Source organism: Dasypus novemcinctus, chromosome 4 (genome assembly GCF_030445035.2).
Source record: "Dasypus novemcinctus isolate mDasNov1 chromosome 4, mDasNov1.1.hap2, whole genome shotgun sequence".
NCBI lineage: Eukaryota > Metazoa > Chordata > Mammalia > Cingulata > Dasypodidae > Dasypus > Dasypus novemcinctus.
The window spans coordinates 73416158-73438829 of record NC_080676.1 but is presented as its reverse complement, the minus strand read 5'-3'; the positions used below and the strand labels follow the sequence as shown (position 1 = coordinate 73438829).

Genomic DNA, 22672 nt, shown 5'->3' with positions numbered 1-22672 from the left:
CTTTCCCATCATTGTGGCACACTCATCTCACTCAGTGAACATATTTTGGAGCACTGCTGCACCACATGGATAATAGTTCAGTCTGTGTTTTTTGATTGGGGAGTTCAAGTCATTAGCCTTCAATGTTATTACTGTAAAGGCATCACTTACTTTGTTCACTTTATCCTTTGGCTTTCAATTGTCATATCTTACCATTGTCTATCTTTTTCCCTTTAATTTATCATTCCTAATAATCTTTATTTCTATACCTTTCTCCAAGTCTCTTGCCCCCCCCCTTTTTTTTTTTTCCTTTCAGGCTGCAGGACTCTCTTTAGTATTTCTTGTAATTCTGGTCTTTTGGTAACATACTCTCTCAGTTTTTGTTTGTCTCTGAAGACTTTAAACTCACCCTCACTTTCTGTTTTTTTTTTTTTAATTTATTTTATTTATTTCTCTCCTCCCCCCCCCCCCATTGTCTGCTCTGTGTCTATTTGCTGCATGTTCTTCTTTTTGTCCGCTTCTGTTGTTGTCAGGAGCATGGGAATCTGTGCTGCTTTCTTTTTTTTTTTTTTTTTTTTGTTCTGTCATCTTTGCTGTGTCAGTTCTGCATGTGTGTGGCACCATTCCTGAGCAGGCTGCACTTTCTTTCGTGCTGGGAAGCTCTCCTTATGGGGTGCACTCCTTGCAGGGGGCACCCCTACATGGCAGGGCACTCCTTGCGTGCATCAGCACTGCATGTGGGCCAGCTCCACACAGGTCAAGGAGGCCTGGGGTTTGAACTGCAGACCTTCCATGTGGTAGATGGACGCCCTATCCACTGGGCCAAGTCCTCTTCCCTCACCCTCACTTTTGAAGGACAGTTTTGCCAATACAGAATTCTTTGCTGGCAGTTTTTCCTCTTTCAGTATCTTAAATACATCATAGCACCTTCTTCTTACCTCCATGGTTTCTTATAAGAGGTTGGTACTTTATCTTTTGAGGGTCCCTTGTATGTGATGCTTTGCTTTTCTCTTTCTGCTTTCATAATCCTTTCTTTATCTGTGACATTTGTCATTCTGAATAGTAGATGTCTCAAAGTAGGTCTATTTAGATTTATTCTGTTTGGGGTGCATTGTCCTTCTTAGATATTGATATTTATGTCTTTCATAAGGGCTGGGAAGTTTTCAGTAATTATTTCCTCTAATATTCTTTCTGCCCCTTTTCCATTCTCTTCTCCTTCTGGGACACCAGTAACATGTATGTTTGTGTATTTTGTGTTGTCATTCAATTCTCTGAGATCCTGTTTCATTTTTTCCATTCTTTTCTCTTTCAGTTCTGTCTTTTCTAGTTCAGATGTTCTGTCCTTGAAATCACTAATTCTGTCTTTGAGCAGCTCAAACCTGCTGTTATGTGCCTCTAATGTATTTTTAATCTCATCCATTATGTCTTTCAGTACCATAAGTTCTGTTGCTTTTCTTTGCAGGCTTTCAAATTGCTTGTTATGCTCACCAAGTTTCTTCTAAATATCCTTTTTCTCTTCAGTCATATTTTCCGTCAATTCTTTGAATTGATTTAGGAGATTTGTGCGATTATCATTGATTAGTTGTATTAAATCCTGTGTCTCATCAGGATATTTGGTTTGTTCTTTTGGCTGGGCTATCTCTTCCTATTTCCTAGAATGGCTGTAATTTTTTGCTGATGTCTAGGCATCTGAATATGTTGCTGAATTTACTCTGACAGTCAATTTCTTGCCTGGTGTTTTTTTGTTTGTTTGTTTTTTCACTTTTCTTTGATCTTTGGCTCAGCTTATTTAAAGTCTTTAAAATTGTGCAGGTTAAGTGATCAAAATTGGGACTACTAATGGGGTGCAGATTTTCTCTCAGGAGTTCATATTAAGAGAGGCTTAAAAATAGATTTTCTCCTTGCAATTTCCTGGCTGTCCAGCGGGTGGCCCTCATCCACAAAACTTTCCACAGATGTGCTGCTTTCAACCTCAGCTTTCCTGTGTTCTGGTCTGACCAGAGCTGAGATTCAAAGCAAGCTCTGCTGGTCAAATTCACTGAACAGAAATCACTCTTCTCCCTCCACTGTACTTTCCCTTTTCCCAGGGAGGAAGACATCTGTTCCCTTCTCAGTTGGCTGCAGTGGGCCACAGGTTTTATCCAGGCTGCGTACCTTGAAGGTGGGGAATGGGAGCTCTTCCAGCCACTGCCAGAGTTTTGTAACTCGCGGTTGTCATTTCAGGTACTTAGCCTCTCAGTCTCTGTCCTTCCTGGGGTTGCACGGCACTGTCTTGGTCTGCTGACCTCTCAAAGCAGATTTCTCAGTTTTTGGTCCTTTCTCCATTGTTTTTGTGATAGAGCTGAGCCCTGCTGCCTACTCTGATGCCATCTTCCTGGTACTCTAATTTTTTAATAGCAACTTTTTATTGAGATATGATTCACGTAATATAAAAGTCACCATTTTAAAGTGCATAATCCAGAAGCTTTTAATATATTCACAGAGTTGTGCAAACATCATCCCTACCTATCTAATTTTAGGACATTTTCATCACCTCCAAAAGGAGCCTTATACTCATTAACTGTCACTCCCCATTCCTTCCTACCCCAGTGCCTGGCAATCACTGATCTACTTTCTTCCTCATAGATTGGCCTATTGTGGACATTTCATATAAATGAATAATACCATATTTGGCCTTTTTAAATGGTTTCTTTCACTTAGCATAATGTTTTCAAGGTTCATCATGTTGTAGCATGTGTCAGTTGTAGCATGTGTCCCATTCCTTTTTATTACTGATTAATATTCCATTTTATGAATGTAACTTTTTTTAATCCACTCACCAGTTGACTGACAATTTGGTTGTTACCACTTTTCAGCTATTATGAATATATCCTGAAGGCATTCATGTGTAAGGTTTTGTGTTGACATGGCTTTTCATTTCTTTCAGGTATATATGTAGAATGGAATTGCTGGGCATGTTGATTGATTCTTGAATATTAATCTAACCTTGCATTTCTGAATAAATTCTACCTGATTGTGATGTATTAACCTTTCATATATTGTTGTATTCAATATTTTAGCATTTTGTTTAGGAATTTTGTATCTATATTCATGAGAATCTTTGTCAATAATTTCTGTTTTTGTAATGTAAGGTTTTTGTATGTTATGTTGGCCTCATAACAAGTTGGGCAATATTCCCTCCTGCTCTATTTTCTGAAAAAATTTGCATAAGTTTGTTGTCATTTCTTGCTTGAATCTGATAGAATTCAACAGTGAAACTCTCTGGGCCTACAGTTTTCTTTTTAGAAAACTTAAAAAAAAATTAAATCAGGGAAGCAGATGTGGCCGAAGCAACTGGGCTTCTTTCTACCATATGGGAGGACCCAGGTTTGATCCCTGGGGCCTCCAGGTAAAGGTGTGCCCGTGCGGTGAGCCAAGCCCGCAGGGTGAGCAAAGTAGCAAGATGATGACACAACAAAAGAGAGTTGCAGGGCAGAGTCAAGGTGAGAAGCAACAGAAACCAGGAATGGAGGTGGCGCAAGTGAGAGGGAACTGCTCTCCCACATCAGAGGTCCCCGGGATCAAATCCCAGTAAAGCCTACAGGAGAAAAATGAGAAGACAAAAAAAAAAAAAAAAAAAAAAGAAACAAGACACAGACACAGAAGGTCACACAGAGAATGGACACAGGCAGCAAAACAGCAGGGGGCGTGTGTGGGGGGGAGAAAATAAAATAAAATCAGTTTCTTTAATAGATAATAGGCTACTCGGGTTTTCTTTTTTGGATCAATTTTCACAACAAATTTGTCTATTTCATATGAAATGTAATATTTTCTTGTGGTAATTTGAGTTTCTGTGGACCTCAGAAAATTATGTTCTTAAAATGGTCCATCCCTGTGGGTGTGAACCTATTGTGAACTTCTGAGTAAACTAGATTTACTTAGGGGCCATTTGATTAGATTCCTCCAGTAGGACCCAGTGCAGGGTGGGTCTGAATCCCCTTGCTGGAGTTCTAGGAACTAGAATCAGCGGAGCCACAGAGAGAGAGAAACCCCTAGAAGATGAGAGAGAAGGCCCCAGGAGCCAGAAGCTGAAATCAGTGGAACACAGAAGCTGCGAGGAAGCCACTGAAGCCAGAAGCTGAAGGCAAAGAGGCCTGGGGGAGAGGGAGACATGAGTGGAGGCTGCCGTGTGCCTGGCCACCCCCAGCAGCAGCTCAGGCAGGACGCCTCTCTCGGTGACGCCTTTTTTCAGACACTTTCATGGCCTCAGTAAGTCCCCTTTGTAAAAACTAAGCCATTTTTCATTTATTTTTTTGATAGCCTTTTGCAAATGAAAACAGAATTATATGCAAAGAACATGTCTTTCTGGGGTCCAGAGGGTGCGATGTGACAGCTTGATGCTGGGTGGACCCCAGAAGATCCTGTCCTAAGGCCTAATCCACATGTGTGCACGTAAACCTACTGTGGGTAGGAACTCTTGATTAAATAACTACATTTAATCAAATATTCATTAAATAATGATCCAGGGTGGGTCTTAATCCTCTTACTGGAGTCATTTATAAATGGGAGAAACACGCAGAGACACGGAGAGAAACCCCCAGAAGCTGAGAGGAAGTCATGAACTGGACACCGCCCTGTGTCTGGCCAGGTGCCCTGCCACATGAGAGGAATCCAGGACCACCAGCAACCAGTCCCTGGGGAGAAAAACATCTCCTGATGAAGCCTTGATTTGGAGATTTTCTCAGCCTGAGAACTTTAAGCTTATAAGTTAATAAATTCTCATTGTAAAAGCCAACCTGGTCTATTGCCTTGGCAGCCTAGGAGACTGAAAAATTGTATACCCTTATTATCCTTTTATTGTCCATAGGAGCTGTTTTTAAAAATTTATTCTTCTTTATCCCCTCTCTCCCAGATGGTTCTCTCGCCTGTCTGTTCATTGTTTGCTCAACTTCTCCAGGAGGCACCGTGAACGGAACCCAGGATCTCCCAATGAGAGGTGAGCGCCCAGTGGTTTGAGCCACACCCACTTCCTGTGCGCTGCGCATCTGCTGGCTTGTAGCAGCTGCTTGTTGCAGCAGGAGGCAGTGTCTAAACTCGTTGAGGCAGAAGGCGGTGTTTGCTCATCTTCTTTTTAGGTGGCATCAGGATCCGAACCCAGGACCTCCCATGTGGTAGGCGGGCGCCCAAGGGTTGAGGCACATCCGCTTTCCCTTAGGGGCTGTTTTTTTTTTTTAAGATTTATTTATTTTAAAAATTTATTTCTCTCCCCTCCCCCCACCCCACTTGTCTGCTCTCTGTGTCCATTCGCTGTGTGTTCTTCTGAGACCACTTCTATCCTTAACAGCGGCACTGGGAATCTGTGTTTCTTTTCTGTTGTGTCATCCTGTCACATCAGCTCTCTGTGTGTGTCGCGCCATTCTTGGGCAGGCTGCCCTTTCTTTCACGCTGGACGGCTCTCCTTACGGGGCGCACTCCTTGTGTGTGGGCCTCCCTTACGTGGGGGACACCCCTGCGTGGCAGGGCACTCCTTGCGCGTATCAGCACTGCACATGGGCCAGCTCCACATGGGTCAAGGAGGCCCCGGGTTTGAACCGCGGACCTCCCATGTGGTAGGTGGACACCCTATCCATTGGGCCAAGCCTGCTTCCCTTTAGGGGCTGTTTTGATAACATTGTTTTCATTCCTGATATTGGTGCCTTGTGTGTTGTCATTTTTTTCTTTATAAATCAAGCTGGGAGTTATCAATTTTGTTCTTCTTTTCAAAGAATCAGTTTTGGCTTTGATAATTTTCTCTATTGTTTGGTATCCATGTCATTGAGTTTTACTCATATCTTTTCTTCTACTTAATTTGGGTTTACCCTGCTCTTTCTTCTCCAGCTTGTGGTGGAAACTTAGGTAATTCATTTTAGATTTTTTTCTAATATGTATATTAAAAGCTGTAAGTTTTCCTATAAGCCAGTACTGTTCAATGAAACTTTCTGCAGTGATGGAAATATTCTATATGGCCCTAATACAGTAACCTCTAGCCAGATGTAGCTACTGAGCACTTGAAATATAACAAGTGGCAGTGGACATGGCCCAGTGGTTAGGGCGTCCGTCTACCACATGGGAGGTCTGCGGTTCAAAGACCGGGCCTCCTTGACCCGTGTGGAGCTGGCCCATATGCAGTGCTGATGCGCGCAAGGAGTGCTGTGCCACGCAGGGGTGTCCCCATGTAGAGGAGCCCCACGCACAAGGAGCGCACCCCGGAAGGAGAGCCGCCCAGCGTGAAAGAAAGTGCAGCCTGCCTAAGAATGGCACCGCCCCCACGGAGAAAATGACACAACAAGATGACGCAGCAAAAAGAAACACAGATTCCCGTGCCATTGACAACAACAGAAGTGGACAAAGATGACACAGCAAATAGACACAGAGAACAGACAACCCGGGTAAGGGGAGAAGGGGAGAGAAATAAATAAATAAATAAATAAATAAATAAATAAATAAATAAATAAATCTTAAAAAAATTCTAGTGGCTGCAATTCCTTCAACTTATTAAAGAATGCTGGCTAGCTCTTGTAGATTAAATTGTGATAGTCTTTTTGGTAATTGCATAGTAGAAAGCCTGCAAGAGAAAACTTATGTCTTTTGCTATACAGAGGCAGTGTCCACTAACCACATGTGGCTATTGAGTACTTGAAATCTGTCTAATCCCAATTGAGATGTGCCACAAATACAGTGGATTTTGAAGAATTGGTATAAAAAAGGAATATAATGTATCTTAGTAACAATATTTAATATTGATTACATGTTGAAATGATACTATTTTGGATATGCGTTAAAATATATTAAACATTATATTTCACTTGTATCTTGTTACTTTTTAAAATGTTATCTACCAGAACATTTAAAATTACGTATGTACCTCACAATAGATTTTCTTGGTGAGCTCTGCTAGAGGATTTTTAACAAAAACCAATGATGGTATACTCATAGTGGAAACAATTAAAAACAACAGCTGGGGGGGTACTGGGCTCCTGGCCGGGGGGTCACTGTTGTGGGCCCTGGGAGAGCAGCGGCAATCCTCCAGGTGCAATGGCAAGAACCAGGAAGGAAGGAGGGCCCAACAGTGGGCTCTTGATACTAATGGCTACACTTTTGAGCCTATACACCTGCAATAAGAACAAGGCCTAGAGTAGCATTGTGCCTGGGGGTTTCCTCCTGACAGCCTTCATGTTACTCAAATGTGGCCACTCTCACAGCCAAACTCAGCGTGTAGATGCGATGCATTCCCCCCAGCGTGGGACACGACACCCGGGGATGAGCCTCCCTGGCACCGAGGGATCACTACCACATACCAGCTGAAGAAGCAACTAGAAAATGACCTTGAATTAAAGATTCAATGCGGAACAGCAGAATATACCTGTCTACATATAATAACATGACTTCGGGAAGCTGTTTGACCTAATGTAAGGGGGAAATGGAAAGGAGAAATGAGATTATAAGGCTGTGAGTCTCTAAAAAAAGAGTCTGGAGGCTGTCAGAAGGAATACCCCTATGTACAACTGAACAGAGTCTAAGAGACGCCAAGAGACAGATAAGGTAGATACAACCCCAGGTATTGGTTCTTTTGAGGGATAAAGAGACCCACGGGTTCTATGGTCATGGCAGAAGGAGTTCACTGCCATGACAGATGGCCCTTCTTTGGAGCTGGTGTTTCTGCATGAAGGAATTGGACTCAGAGGGGATCTCTTTTCACAAGACTTGCATGCTACTTTATTGGAATTGTAGTTGGTGCTGGGTTTAAGATATATGTAGGGGATTTGAATCTCTGGACTGATAATATGACACCCAGGCCCAGAGCCTCAACAGACTTCAGCTCCTACACTTTGATTTATTGGACTTACTCCACTCAGCTAACATGGAGTTGAAGAAGGTCAACCACCACAACATGGAGCCTAGAGTGTCTACAACTGGAAGCGGGAGGAGTGCATCCAGTACCCATGTGGAATCTAAGCCCTCACTTGACATAGATGTGCAATGGACACAACCAATCCAATGTCCACAGAGAAAATGTGGAATGGGTGTGGGAACGGTAGCCATGGTGGCTGCTGGGTGTGGGGAACGGGAGGAAGAGATGAGATGTGGAGGCATTTTCGGGACGTAGAGTTGTCCTGGATAGTGCTTCACGGACAATTACGGGACATTATAGATCCCCCCAGGGCCCACTGGATAGAACGTGAGAGAGTCTGGGCTATGATGTGGACCATTGACTATGGGGTGCAGTGATGCTCAGAGATGAACTTACCAGGTGCAATGGATGTGTCATGATGATGGGAGAGAGTGTTGCTGTGGGGGAAGTGGGGGGTGGGGGCGGTGGGGTTGAATGGGACCTCATATTTTTTTTAATGTAAATAAAAAAATAAATAAATAATTAAAAAAAAAAAAAAAACCAATGATGGGGGAAACAGACTTGGCCCAGTGGTTAGGTCGTCCATCTACCACGTGGGAGGTCCGCGGTTCAAACCCCGGGCCTCCTTGACCCGTGTGGAGCTGGCCCATGCACAATGCTGATGTGCACAAGGAGTGCCATGCCACGCAGGGGTGTCCCCCACATAGGGGAGCCCCACGTGCAAGGAGTGAGCCCTGTAAGGAGAGCCGCCCAGTGCAAAAGGAAGTTCAGCCTGCCCAGGAATGGTGCCACACACACGGAGAACTGCCACAGCAAGATGACACAACCAAAAGAGACAGATTCCCGTGCTGCTGACAACAGAAGCAGACAAAAGAACTTGCAGCAAATGGACACAGAGAACAGACAACTTGGGGGAAGGGGAGAAATAAATAAAATAAATCTTGAAAAAAAAAACAAAAACCAATGATAGGGAAATGGATGTGGCTCAAGCAATTGGGCTCCTGTCTACCATAAAGGAGGTCCGGCTCCTCACAGTGAAAGGCAAGCTGGACCATGCGGAGTGCTGGTCCACGTGGAATGCTGGTCCATGCAGAGCTGGCATGGCAAGACGACACAAGAGACACAGAGGAGAAACAATCAGAGATGCAGCAGACCAGGGAGCTGAGGTGGCACAAGAGATTAAGCACCTCCCTCCCATCCAGAAGGCCCTGGGATCAGTTCCCAGTGCTGCCTAAAGTTCAGAAGACAAGGAAACACAGAACACATGGAAAGCAGACAGCAGGTGCAAAACAATGAGGGAGTTGGGCGGGGGATAAATAAATCAATCTTTTTTTTAAAAAAAACAAAAAACCAATGATCGGAGTGGATGTGGCTCAAGTAGTTGGATGCCTGTCTCACGCATGGGGGGTCCCATGTTCAGTTCCCAATGGTTCCTAACACACCAAAAATGAGTAGGGGTGGATGTAGCTCAAACAGTTGAGCGGGTTTGGTTCCCAGTGCCTCCTAAAAGAAAAAGACAACAAGCAGACAATGAACAACAACAGCAAAACCTGTATAGACAACAAACAAAAAACAGGAAAAAAACCCAAAAAGCAGATGAGGGAGCCATCTTGGGGAGGGGGGGGCTAACACAGGGGTAAAAACCAATGACAACTCAGTGTTCAAGCATTTTATTAAGTCAGAGTCAGATAAGGAATCTCCACATTGTTGCACATTCCAGCTTGTATACAATTATAAGGGCTCATCACTTACTTAAATAGGTATCACTGAGCAATAGGTTGGAAAGTCTGACAAGCCATCTCTAGCCAACAAAGACATTCAAGAACACTTAAAGAACAAACACTAGACAGTAAAGGTCATGCCTGTCCTAATAGTGAATCATGACAGAGCTCACTCATTTTATCCTTTACCTTCAAAACGCAGATGTTATCTTTAGCCAAAAAAACAAAACAAAACAAAAAAACTGAAGATCAGCAGGTTGTCACTAGTCAAACACATATTTCATTCAGAAATATTAGGTTTCTTGTTGGCTTGCTTGGAAATAACGAAACCTGAACCATAGAAAAGGATTTTTTAAAATTTTTATTTTTTAATAAAACCAAAAAAAAACCCCCAAACATTTACTGCTATAAAATATGTGCCCTTTATTCTTAGTATGCCTTGAAGTCACTAGCTTGCATTAAAGTACATATGCATGATACCTAAACCCAGGAGTCCCAGCTATGACCTTTTTTCACTTAGCTATAATAAACACCCATCCAAGATACAACACTGTGAAGATTAAAGAGACTGTGACTAGTGAAACAATTCACTGAGGCTGTAATAATCTAGAATCTATTTTAACTTAGGTAAGTGACACTAAGTTTAAGAACTTTAAGAGACCCTATGGACTTTTTCTTGGTTGCCAGTTTTGGACAGGCTTGTAATAAACAGCTTGATTATTGAGTTTATAATGGTGACCGACTAGGAAAGTCTTTACTCACATGGCCTCAACTTTATTTGTTCAATATCTACATTTAACTTAGGACCACAATACACAAATGGGTAGGAGACATGATCATAGACCCTTCTGCAAGCTTCACCTCCCCACGTCTTTCACTCTCCCACCCACCCAAACCTCCTACAAGCTCCCCCTGCTTTAAGCCAAAAGGGCAGTCTAGACTCAAACTTGTCTGAACAAAGTTTATAGGAGATACATGCAAATAAGGGAAAAGTTAAATTCATTTGTCAACAGCAAACATCATAAATGTATGCTACTATCCCACCAAATAGGGAGGACCCCAAAAAACCACACATAACAAAACACCCACATTACATTTTTGTTTGTTTTTTTAAAAAAAAGAATCTGGAAGGAAGTAATTTCATTTTACAGCAGTTGAATTTATCCACCAAATGCTTAATGACAGCAAAATGTTTCTGCAACTAAAACTAAGACAGAGAATTACAGGGGGTTGGAAATACATGTTAGATACTAACGATCTTCAAGCTTTGAAGATGTCATTGCATGAAGAAAATTATGGGAAACACTGTTCCCGATAATTACGTACACGCTTAGTGTAACATATGGAGATCACTGCCTCCGATATAGACACTGTGGTAGGCAAAAACTACCTTGTTCTTTATACATTATGGAAGACACTGCTCCCGATAATGTGAGTTAGGTTTGTGACAAAGGTACTGGAAATTTTGCAAAATTAGAATTACTGTTACATCTTGGACAAACTGAGCTGTTAATTTTGCACATAAGCGTACTACCACAGCCTTTAAGTGATATTTATTTACAACTTAATAAAAATTCATTGCATTTAGGAAAACATCATTTTTATCTGCTCGGCTAAATAGATGTCTAACTTGATTAGCAACCCCTAGTTAAATTTAATTCTCTCTCAATATTTAGCTTTATAATTTTATTTGTCTTATTTTTCTTTTATGTGGCTGTTTTCTAAAACCCCCAAGTGTTGACTATAAATGCAAAACTTCCAGTATCTGTTGGGTTTTATTAGCAGATGCTGCTTTTATTTAAAAAAAAAACGACAGTATAACTGTCATAATTATGGAAGGCACTGCTTCCGATAATTATCTTCTATTTAAAAAACACCATTTATAGTGAACTCTGTCACTGATAAATAAACAATAAATATCTCAGTGCCAAAATGATAGAAACTTTCCCATAAACTTAACACTTTGGCCAAAATTTGGCAATGTGTTCTTTAAAGTCTGACAAACTGAGTCTGAAATCAAACATCTAAAACTGGTTCTCTTTTGAAATACTTTGGACAAAACAAAAACAACAAAAACTAAACAAAAGCGTATGGGGCTGGGGACAGAAGAAAAGAAAATATACTAAGTCTTTGGCTTCTGGTCTCGTTTCATAAATAACCTTGAGGTTAACACATTTAAGGCCTGATACCTGTGCTAAACAGTTGAACTTCATTTTCTTCAGCTGTAGGACCTCTATTTCAGATCTCATTGGCAATAATACAAGTCCCATCCCTTCTGAAGGTTAACCCTTCCAAAAGGGATGTGGAAACCAGCTAAATCCTTAGAGAAATGCTTCTTTCTCATTTGGAGAATAAAGTCTTACAACCTCATATCTCCTATCTGGCATCAAATGAAAATGGAGGATTTCATTTTCATTTAAAAGCTACTACTTTTAACCTTCAGTAGATACCACCCTTGTCCTTCCACCTCAAAAGATACCAGCTCATGTCCTTAGTATTTAGAGCAATCATTCATGTAACTAGTTCTGACTTTCTCATTAACTGTAACAGGAAAGAGGCAGTTACCATTAAGAAGCACCTAAAATTTTAGAGATAATCAGAAAATATTCTATCATGAACATTTTTTAAGTGGTTATTCACTTTAACTTGAAATGCAGGTAACTACCCTGTATTAGAAGCTGCTGCCTAAAGATATCTAGTAGTACCAAGATGATTGGGTAGAATTTTAACATTAGGTTTTGTAGCCCTATTGAAAACTGACCAAAACCAGCACAAGTCTAGAAACCAGACTGCCCTTCTGTTTTTACAGGTTATGGGCATCACATTCTAAAACTCATTGTCAATGTCCCAAATGTCACCAGAGAGGGCATTTGCAGCACCCTGAATAGTCCAAGTAGCTAGAGCCAACTGGTTTCTCAGGAGCGTGTCGTTAAAAGCACTGCTGTTTTTCTGACGCAGCTTCAAGTTCTCTAATAAAGCTGACAGAGTGTGAGAGCCGGAGCCCCAGAAGATATGACGGAAAGGAAAATCTTTCGGAGAAACATAAGGTGAGAGGAAGTAATATTCCACCTACGAAAACAAAACATACATGACAGCTTACACAGAACTATAACTTTTGTTGTAGGGAAAGGACCTGACAGAGTAAAACAACTAAGCATCATTCTCTTACTTCAAATTTTAAATTTCTCTGAATTTAAGAACATTAAGAACCAGGCTACTAATCTTCCAAGGTTACAATGCTAAAGCAAACAGTCAATTCCTTTATAAAAAAAGTGAACCTTAACTATATTGGGATTTTTTTTTTTTTTGGTTGGAGTATATGGAAGATTTAAAATAAGTTTCCACTGTAAGAAAGTATTCTTCCAAGCTGACTAAGATAAAGTAATTAAGGTCTGAGTCAGACAAGAAAAATCATAGTCTCTTCTAAAAAGTGCATTTTTAATCTAAAAACAAAATAATAGATGAAATGCCTCTTGTACTTTTGGTTTAGATATGTTAATTATGGCTCTTAAGAGCCTTTGCTGCATTTTAGAACAGCAAAGGATTCTAGGTTCCTTCAGTTACTCTACTTTTTGGAAATGCAAGAATCAATTAAAATGAACATGCCCCTCTTTTCTAAGGGTTTACTTACTTTCATGATACGATCATTAATTTCTCTCATGACAAATTTGTCTCCTTTCTCGGCATTCTTGAAATCGGTTGTCAGTTTTGCAGTAGCACGGAAAAAGTCTCCACGAGCAGAATATAGCCACTGTAGATTCAGACCCATCTCCTAAAGCGGAAAGATATGAAATTCAGTATTTGAAGTTATATTTCTGAGCCTTCTTCTACACCTTTCATTTAGGAGTGCCATTGAGAGGATACTGATAAAAGGAGACGATGCACAGGCCAGCTCCAGACCCAGGAGACGCTAGACTGAAGCTCCTTATATTTCAAGCTCTATGGGCGATAATAATACTCATATTTGAGCCTAGCAGATAGTATAAGTAGCCACTATTAGCCTCATAAGAAAACCATCCTAATATTTAATCCTATGTAGTACACTGGTTCCAGTTCAATTTCCCGGGGCAGGGAATCTCAAACATTTTGGTTCAAGAAACTTCAGAAACTAGTTATTTCCAGCTGGTAAGGCCCATTTTTTTCCATCAGTTACAATTAGTTTCGAGGAATCCCTAATAATTAAGATTTGGTTATAAGTGATTTACTTCAATTAAGGGATCTACTAAGTGGAGTTATAGTACAATAAACCCATTGGATACCACTTAGCATATTAATGTGGTCTTTTGGATGTTTGAATGCTAGACACATAGGATCAACACTAAATAAGACTGTATCGATTGGCTATGTTCTCTCTCCAGCCGTGTCATATCTGAAGGGCATATGGTTCACACACATAGGTTCCAACTCGTGGTTGAGATCTTTCTATTCTCAGGGTCCTACCCTCAGTCCCAGAACTTCATGTATGGGCTGCCTGGAATACCTAGATAATGAAAGAAGGCTTAACACAGCTCTAGATTCTGAAATACCTGCTGTGGTCTATCCTAGATTTGGTCACAGCCTCCCAACTTCCCTTTCAGAATGAAGTTACAGATCCCAAGCAAAATTATATCTCCGTTTAACTTTTAATGTGCACTTTAGCTACTGATCATGTCTCTCCCCAGAAATAGCTGAACATTCAACAGCTAAACAGCTAAACAAATGCTTGATACTTCAGCAGTAAGAATCTAGTTTTAATTAGTGCTCACCTTTATGTCTGCTCCAAATTGGACAATATCCTTCACAAATGAAAGTAATTTTTCATTATACTTCTCATAGTCCAGGTTCAATTCAATGTCATGGGTAAGTTTAATCATGAGCTGGCCAGCCACTTCTGCTACTGCACGCACCACTTTGTTCAGCTCAGGAACTTTCTGACTCAGCATTTCAAAGGTATCCATGGTAGTGCCCAAATAAAGATATTCTGTGTCCTGGAAAATGAAGACAGGTTACTGTACTAGTGTGGGTTATAAGAGCAGGAGCTTCCCGTGCTCTTAATAGTATCAAGGTAATAGTAACTGCAAGTTTTCTTCCCTTGCTTCTAATATATTCCTACCCCAATTTTATCTCATATATCTAGTACTTCAAACTCTTCTATTTCCCCTGAATCTAATCTACTCCTAGAGATCTACTTTCTTCTAAGTATTAGGGAATCCCTGTTCTATCATATCATATGCCTAGGACAGATTTCTAGCCAAATTCCTTGAGGCTGTATCCCTTGTTCTAATTTCTCTGGGAAGTCTGGCCCATGTTAATGGGAAAAGAGGAGAGCATGCATGCAAAGCACCTCCAATACAAAGTGCTATTCTTATACGAAAATGTACCTTCTTCCTAACCATGCAGCACTGTCTAATCATATTATCACCTTTCTAACAAAAACGTCTGATGCCCACAAGACCTTCTCTCTACCTTCATTAGATAATAACTTTAATAATGATTTCTTACTCTTCAACCCTATTCCCTACCATGTCCTTCATGACAATCTCCTTGACAATCCTTTAGCCTGACCTCAACTCTTTACTTTTGGGCTATATATTTCTCTATTACCTGTACCTCTGAACCAGAGGCCTTTGACATTTCTGACTATATTTGAAGTTTGTTTTTTTTTTTTTAAAAAAAAAAACCCATGACTTCTGAAGGTCAACAGAAATCATTCATAATTTCGTCAATCATAGGACCCAACACCCAGTCTTTTCTAATGAACTAAATAGACATCCCCACCAGATAGCTATTTCAATACCAATCACACTGCTGCTCTAGCAGAAGGTCTAAATCCAGATCCTTCCTTTCTCCCTCACTTCAGACTATATCCCTCCCAGTACCAGGCTAAAAAACCCAATGATGAAGAATCCAGTAAGGACCCTATCTCTAATGGAATGATAATTTAATGCCAATGCCAAGGGCTTCCACCCTGGGCCCCTCCCCTCTACAATCTCTTCACCCTTCCAAAGACTCACTGTAGAGCAGTTTTCCAATCCTATTACTTCAGCACAGAAGCCTTCACCATTTTGTTTACTGTCCCTATTTTCAGTGTCTCCTAATTGGCTTTTGTACCAAACCAATATTATTTTCCTACAAGTTTGTCAGTTCCAAGTTCTGTCTCATGAGAAACCTATTTGGTTTTTGTGGTTTTATTTATACTCACTGCTTAAGAGACTAACATCTTTGGACTGACACCTAGAACCAAATTCAGAAGGTATCTAGAAAAGTACTGTCCAAAAGAACTTTGTTATGATGGAAATATTCTATACCTGCACTATCCAATAGGAAGCCACTAACTACTCCATCCTTCAAGAAAATAATCTTTGTTATTAAAACACACCAAACTTAGTTGAAGTTTTAGCAACAAACCAAATGCTAATAATAAGAAAGCATGTTATAATTATATGTGTATGCCTTCTTAAAACATTTTAAGCACTATATGAAACTTGGTCTCAAAGCTGATATAAAATATCTAAGGTAAAACATTTCAGAGTTCTTCAGGCTTACCTCACAAAAACAGAAAGAAACTGCTGGGATTCCAGAATATGCAAGGAAAGGGAAAGCAGCATTATCAAAAGAAAGTTTCTCACTGCAAGGAAAGCAAGAATGTGCCTTTAGAAAGTTTTCTAAAAAACACTTTGTTAACATACAACCCATCGCCTACTCCCATATAAATTCTTAAATTCTCTAAGTATAGATAAGCTCATTGTAAGGTTAGGCTTACATCTCTACCCAACACAGTTAAGTATAACTTAATAATTCTGATTTTCTACTAATTTATTCATTAATTTTTCTCAACTTACGCTTTTTTGTCCCAGTTGCTATCCCAATATAGAGCCTGTCCAGTAACTGGATGTTTTACCTGTAAAATAAAAAATTAATTTACCATTAAAAATAACCTTTCTGAACTTGCTTATTCAGCACTAACATGTTTCTCTCTATAAATATATTTATAAAAATATTTAATTTTTATTATATCTCTTTGAAAACAATGTAAGACAGTTAAAATAGTATCAGATTTCTTAAGTTTTTCTATTGGGCTCTGTTATCTCTCAGGCATTTTAAGGGCCCTCTCTAGCATTCATGATATGCTTACCTTGTCTCTGGTCTCTCCATTCTAGCACATATTCGACTACTGCTAGCCTAACATGCAAACCCTTTACAGCCTTGGTTGACATCATGTAGTCATCCCTAATTTCCTAGGATATCAAGGCCAAGGTCTACTTTCTGACCCTTCTTTCCCTCCAATATATAGTCTTTTACCTCATTAGGCAAATCTTCACATGTCCCTTCTTTTTCAAAATTACAGTCATATACATGGCTGTCTTTATTCAATGAACATTTCATTTGGCTTTCTTATTTAAGCCTTAGGTATAGTTTAAGTTCATAAAACCTTCCTTAACATTCTTACTCCACAGACAATCCCTGAGGGCATCTGTAGTCAGGTCACATGGCATTTTGCTATATATTCCTAAACACACTACATATTCTTTGAAATCAGAGCTCTTCATGTACCACCTCCTTTACCTTACAAGATTCACTAGGATGAGGACCCAATAAGCCAAGAGCCTGACTTAAATAATGCTGTTACAGAATTTATTCTCAATTCCTGTTATTGCTACTAATTGTGGTAGATTGAATCATGTACCCCAACAAAAGACATGTTCTTAATCTTACTCTGCATGCCCATGAGTGTGAACCCACTTCTAAAAAGTACCCTTTGAAGATGTATTATCAGTTAAGGTGTGGACTCATCTGTGAATAGGATCTTCCAAAATCCTATTGAGGTGTGGTCAAGAGGAATCAGGGTGAGCTTTTATCCGTATTACCGGAGGCCTTAAAAAGAGAAAAAGCTATAGGAGGAAACCAAGGACATTGCCTTATGAGACAGGACTGTCATCCCTAGAAAGCTACCAACTCTGAGAAGGTACAGCCTCGCTGCCACCTTGATTTGGGATGTATGGCCTCTAAAACCATGAGCCAATAAATTCTTGTTATTTAAGCCACCCTTTGTGTGGCATTTGCCATTGCATCTCTGGCAAACAAAGACATTTACAATAGTTTAAATATCAGTATTTTTCATCTTACATAAATTACAGACAAAAATTAAGTTGTACATCTTTGTGATTAGGTATATACTCACATCTTGCATTGTTTTCTCAATAAGCGAATACAGCAGTGGGCTGGCTGAAACTTTGAAATTGCTGGTACCTGCAAAGAGATTAACATTGCCCCTTCTCCAGTCAAGCAACTTTCACACTGCTACTACTTCTTCTAGAAGTGTTTTACCAAACATGAAAACAGTAACCTAGATCAGTGGTCTATTCAACTACTATCCTACTAATGAAACAGAAGAAAAAGGGATTTAGGTGTCACGTTCTTTGGTAACTATGCTAACCCTGACCTGACTCAACTGAAGCTCTTACTACTTAAATCTGCATACTTTAAGGCTGGTGATTTTTTTGGTACCTATTTGGTTCACCCAGATTAGGGCAGTAATGTGCTAGCCATAGGAAACTTGCTATATTCACATGTTCTGCTGCTTAAGTAACTCAGGGAAATACTGACTAAACTATTAAAGATTTAGTTTAATTGTAACTCCTTTCTTCTTCTTCCCAGTGTAGACATTTCACTAGTTTCGGTTTATTCACTGGCTACCTCTGTACTTTTAATAACAGTCAAACACATAGAAGTTTGATTAGCCAGTATTTCTATCAGTGATACCATAATCTAGCAGAATATGAATTAGACTCTACAAGTACCATTCTATATGGTATGGTTTAGTTCCTTCTGGTCTAAAATATGGTCTAGAACAGCGTGCATCGGAATCCCCTAGAGACAACCCAATTTGCTAGCCCCAAGCTCTAGGTTCTGATTCAAAAGGTCTGGGGGTGGGGCCAGAGAATTTGTCTAACAGTTCCCAGATGGTCCTGATGCTACTGGTCTGGGGAACCACGCCAAGAACCACCGCTCTAGACAAGGCAACTTCCGCCCATTCTTTAACTTGGACTATTGAAGAGAACACTAAGTCAATCTTTTGATCTGATTCTGGCATATATAAATTGTAAAAAATAATAAGTGCTACTTTAGAAAGCTTTATTCTATTGTTTCATAGACGTTTATCTGAATGCTTAAATAGCTAATGAAAAGGACACTTACCAAGAACAGCTTTATCCAGGTTAATGTAAGTAAAAGCCTTTAAATGCAAGGTGGAAAGGTATCCCTAGAAGAGAAGGTAAAATATTAATGTACTAATACATATCAATCTGTTTATCCTATTTAGTAGCTGTAGCAGTTTGATTTAATTGATGAGTTCCAAACAGAAATATTGGATTACGTTTGTAATCTCATCTGTACGTGGGCATGACTGAGTTATGAATAGGGCTTTGATTGGGCCACGTCTTTAGGGCGTGGAGTCCACACCACTTGGTGGGTGGTGCCTCACAGATAAAAGGCATGGCAAAGGACAGAGTTGGAGCTTCTGATGCAAGGGTTTTTGATGCTGGAGTTTGATGCTGAAGCCTTAAGCTGGAGCCCCAGGAAGTAAGCTCACAGAGGAAAAAGAAGCCAGCCCAAGGGAGAGGGGAATGATGAGCCCGGAAAGAAGCAAGCCCTAGGAAGAAAGGAACCTTGAAGCCAGAGAGAAGCAAGACCCTGGAAGGGAGGAACCCAGGAAGCCTGAACCCTCACAGCCATTGGCAGCCATCTTGCTCCAAATAGACTTTGATGAGGGAAGTAACTTATGCTTTATGGCCTGGTATCTGCAAGCTTCTACCCCAAATAAATACCCTTTATAAAAACCACCAGTTTCTGGTGTTTTGTATCAGCACCCCTTTGGCTGACCAATACAGTAGCTATTATTAGGTATTCATTTTTATATTTGAATTCTATTGAGACTAAATATACAAAGACAAAAATGGTATAATCAAACCTAAGATGCATGGTTTCAGAAGACAGCTTAAGTCAATGTAAGTTCAAGTGCCTATTCTGGGTAAGGATGATGTATAGATAATACCTCTAGCCATTCAGTGGCACCAACAGCTCCAAATTCTCCACCACTCCAGCTGGCAAAGACAATGCTTCTCTGGGGTTTAAACCCACCTGAAAAGAGGACAAAAAGTTAAGAGAATTATTATAGGCAGGCAACCCACTTAAGGGGAATCAGCAGGTTTCTAATTCAAGATGGCAAATTCAAAAATATTTCCTTTCCTCTTGAGGTCCCAGAGGAAAGGACAATAAAGGAATAGGAGTAAGTTTTAAAAGAAGCCTTCAAAAAACAGCAAGTATGTAAGACAGCTTACTGGTAGTCACTCTCTACAACTCCATTCTTTTAGTCCTTTAACTTCTGCACCAAAAAATATTAGAAAAGCAAAAGATATTTGAAATCATAGTATAAGTATGGTGTAAGTATCTTCTTTGAAAACAATTTGCTTAGAAGTCACTGAGTCATAGATATCCATGTCCAGGAAGCAAAATGTACTCCCATCCGAAAAAATCTGAATAGACCAACTCTGAGACACATACTCATCAGAATGTCAAATGCCAAAGACAAAGGGAGAATTCTGAGAACAGCAAGAGAAAGCAATCCATAACATAAGGGATACCCAATAAGATTATGTGCTGATTTCTAACCAGAAACAACGGAGGAAAGAAGACAGTGGTCTGATATATTTAAGATACCACGAGAGAAAAACTTCCAGCCAATGATTTTATATCCAGCAAGACTGTCTTTCAAAAATAAGGCCAAGGGGAAACGGACGTGGCCCAGTGGTAGGGCGTCCATCTACCACATGGGAGGTCCGTGGTTCAAATCTGGGGCCTCCTTGACCCGTGTGGAGCTGGCCCAGGCGCACAGTGCTGATGCGCGCAAGGAGTGCCCTGCCACGCAGGGGTGTCCCCCGCGTAGGGGAGCCCCACGCGCAAGGAGTGCGCCCCGTAAGGAGAGCCGCCCAGCGTGAAAGAAAGTGCAGTCTGCCCAGGAATGGCGCCGCCCTCACTTCCGGTGCTGCTGCTGACAACAGAAGCGGACAAAGAAACAAGACGCAGCAAATAGACACAGAGAACAGACAACTAGGGGAGGGGGGGAATTAAATAAATAATAAATAAATCTCTAAAAAAAAAAAAAAAAAAAAATAAGGGCGAGATTAGAATACGCACAGATAAACAGAAACTGAGAGAATTTCTAAGCAAGAGACCAGATTTTCAGGAAATGCTAAAGGGTGTGCTAGAGCATGAAAAGAAAAGACAGGAGAGAGAAGTCTGGAAGAGAGTCTAGAAATGAAGATTATATCAAGAAAAGTAACTAAAAGTGTCAAAAGAGTGGTGAAAATAAAATATGACAGATAAAACTCAAATAGTCAGGAATAAACTTAACTAACAATGCAAAGCACTTGTATTCAGAAAACTGCAACCCAATGTTAAAAGAAATTAAAAAAAAAGTCCTAAATAACTAGAATATTCCATGCTCATGGATTGGAAGAGTAAATATCATCAAGATGTCAATTCTACTCAAATCGATATACAGATTCAATGCAACCTTGATAAAAAATGCCATCAGCATTTAAAAAAAAATTGAAAACACAATTAGCAAATTTATTTGGAAGGGTAAAGGGTCCTGAAGAGCCACAAACATCATAAAAGGAAAAGCAAACCCTCATCCCTGGACTTTAAATCATACTACCAAGCTATAGTGGTAAAAACAGCATGGTACTGGCATAAAGACAGACACATAGACCAATGGAACCAAACTGGTGGCTCAGAAACAGACCCTCACATGGATGGTCAAGTGATTTTTGACGAGCCTGTCAAACCCACACAGCTCGGGCAGAACAGTTCATTCAGCAAAATGGTGCTGGAAGAACAGGATATCTATAGCCAAAAGAAGGAAAAGAGGACCTCTATCTCACACCTTATCAAAAAATTAACTCAAACTGGATCAAAAACCTAAAAATAAAAGCAAGAACCATAAAACTTCTAGAAGAAATTGTAGGGAAATATCTTCAAGAATCCTACTGGATTCTTAATAGAGATAAGAGAAGGACTGAGATGGACTACTGATGTTTAATGTATGTAAAAGTTTTAATTAGCTTTATTGTAAAAGTGTGGAGATGTATTGAATGGATGGTAAAAATACTAATAGCTAGTTTATAAATAGGGATATGGCTGAAAATGGTAGTCTAGGGATGTAAATGCCATTTGACAGAACACAAGAGAATAATCTAGGAACTGGATAGCACAGTAAACCAAGAGGTGGATGAGAATTGTGGTTGATGGTACAGATGCAAGAGTGTTCTTTGTGAGTTAGAGCAAATGTATATCACTACTGCACGCTGTTGGGAACGCATGGGAAAAATACAACTGGAATGACCTATGGACTGTGGTTAGCAGTAATAATATAATATTTTTGCATTTATGCCAAAGATGTACTGCATTGATAATGAGGCAGTACAGAAAATGTGAGCCAAACGTATACTCTGGACATGGTAACAATCAGACAATATTATCTTATCTGTAACAAATGTTCCACCACAGTGAGGTGTGTTGATAGGGGGGGTGTTGCTTGGAAATTCTGCATATGTGCATGATTTTTTTATAAGTTTACAACTTCTGTCATAAAAAATATATTTAAAAAATAATAATAAGGAGTGTTGGGGGAAAACACCCAAATTTAAGATAAGGACTATAATTAGTAGTAAGATTTTAACAATATTCTTTTGTAATTTGTAGCAAGCATCTTACTACAATGCAAGGTGTTGGTGGAGGGTTGATGTATGGGACCCCTGTATAATGTTATGCGTGTTTGCTTTTTAAGTTCACAATTTTTACTATATACTTAATGGTTTATTTATGGTCATATATAAATGACATAAAGATAATAATAATAGGGAGGGTTGGGGGAAAATACTTTGTTTAGTAGTAATATTTTGTCAATGCTCTTTAATCATTAATTTAAAAGGTTTGACAGCAATGTAAGGTGTTGGTGGTAGGGTAAGTTATGAGAGTCCTGTATGATGTTCTATATGTTTGTTTTGTAAGTTCACAACTATTACTATACACTTATTGTTTATGTATGTTTGTGTGTGGG

The 22672-nt window shown here is 39.9% G+C and overlaps 1 protein-coding gene across 2 annotated transcripts in view; it reads right to left on the bottom strand.

Moving 5' to 3' along the window:
- Positions 1–9503: 9503 nt before the first annotated feature.
- Positions 9504–22672, bottom strand: part of TFRC (transferrin receptor) — a 74345-nt gene continuing 61176 nt past the window's right edge. For both annotated transcript variants that reach the window (XM_058295619.2, XM_004465856.5), the window contains exons 12-19: positions 19604–19689; positions 18748–18811; positions 17732–17799; positions 16392–16450; positions 16096–16177; positions 14316–14537; positions 13202–13342; positions 9504–12639 (exon numbers count right to left, since the gene is read on the bottom strand). In XM_058295619.2, the coding sequence (XP_058151602.1) occupies positions 12397–12639; positions 13202–13342; positions 14316–14537; positions 16096–16177; positions 16392–16450; positions 17732–17799; positions 18748–18811; positions 19604–19689 (965 nt within the window). In that variant the 3' untranslated portion in view covers positions 9504–12396. The remainder of the gene's footprint in view (positions 12640–13201; positions 13343–14315; positions 14538–16095; positions 16178–16391; positions 16451–17731; positions 17800–18747; positions 18812–19603; positions 19690–22672) is intronic.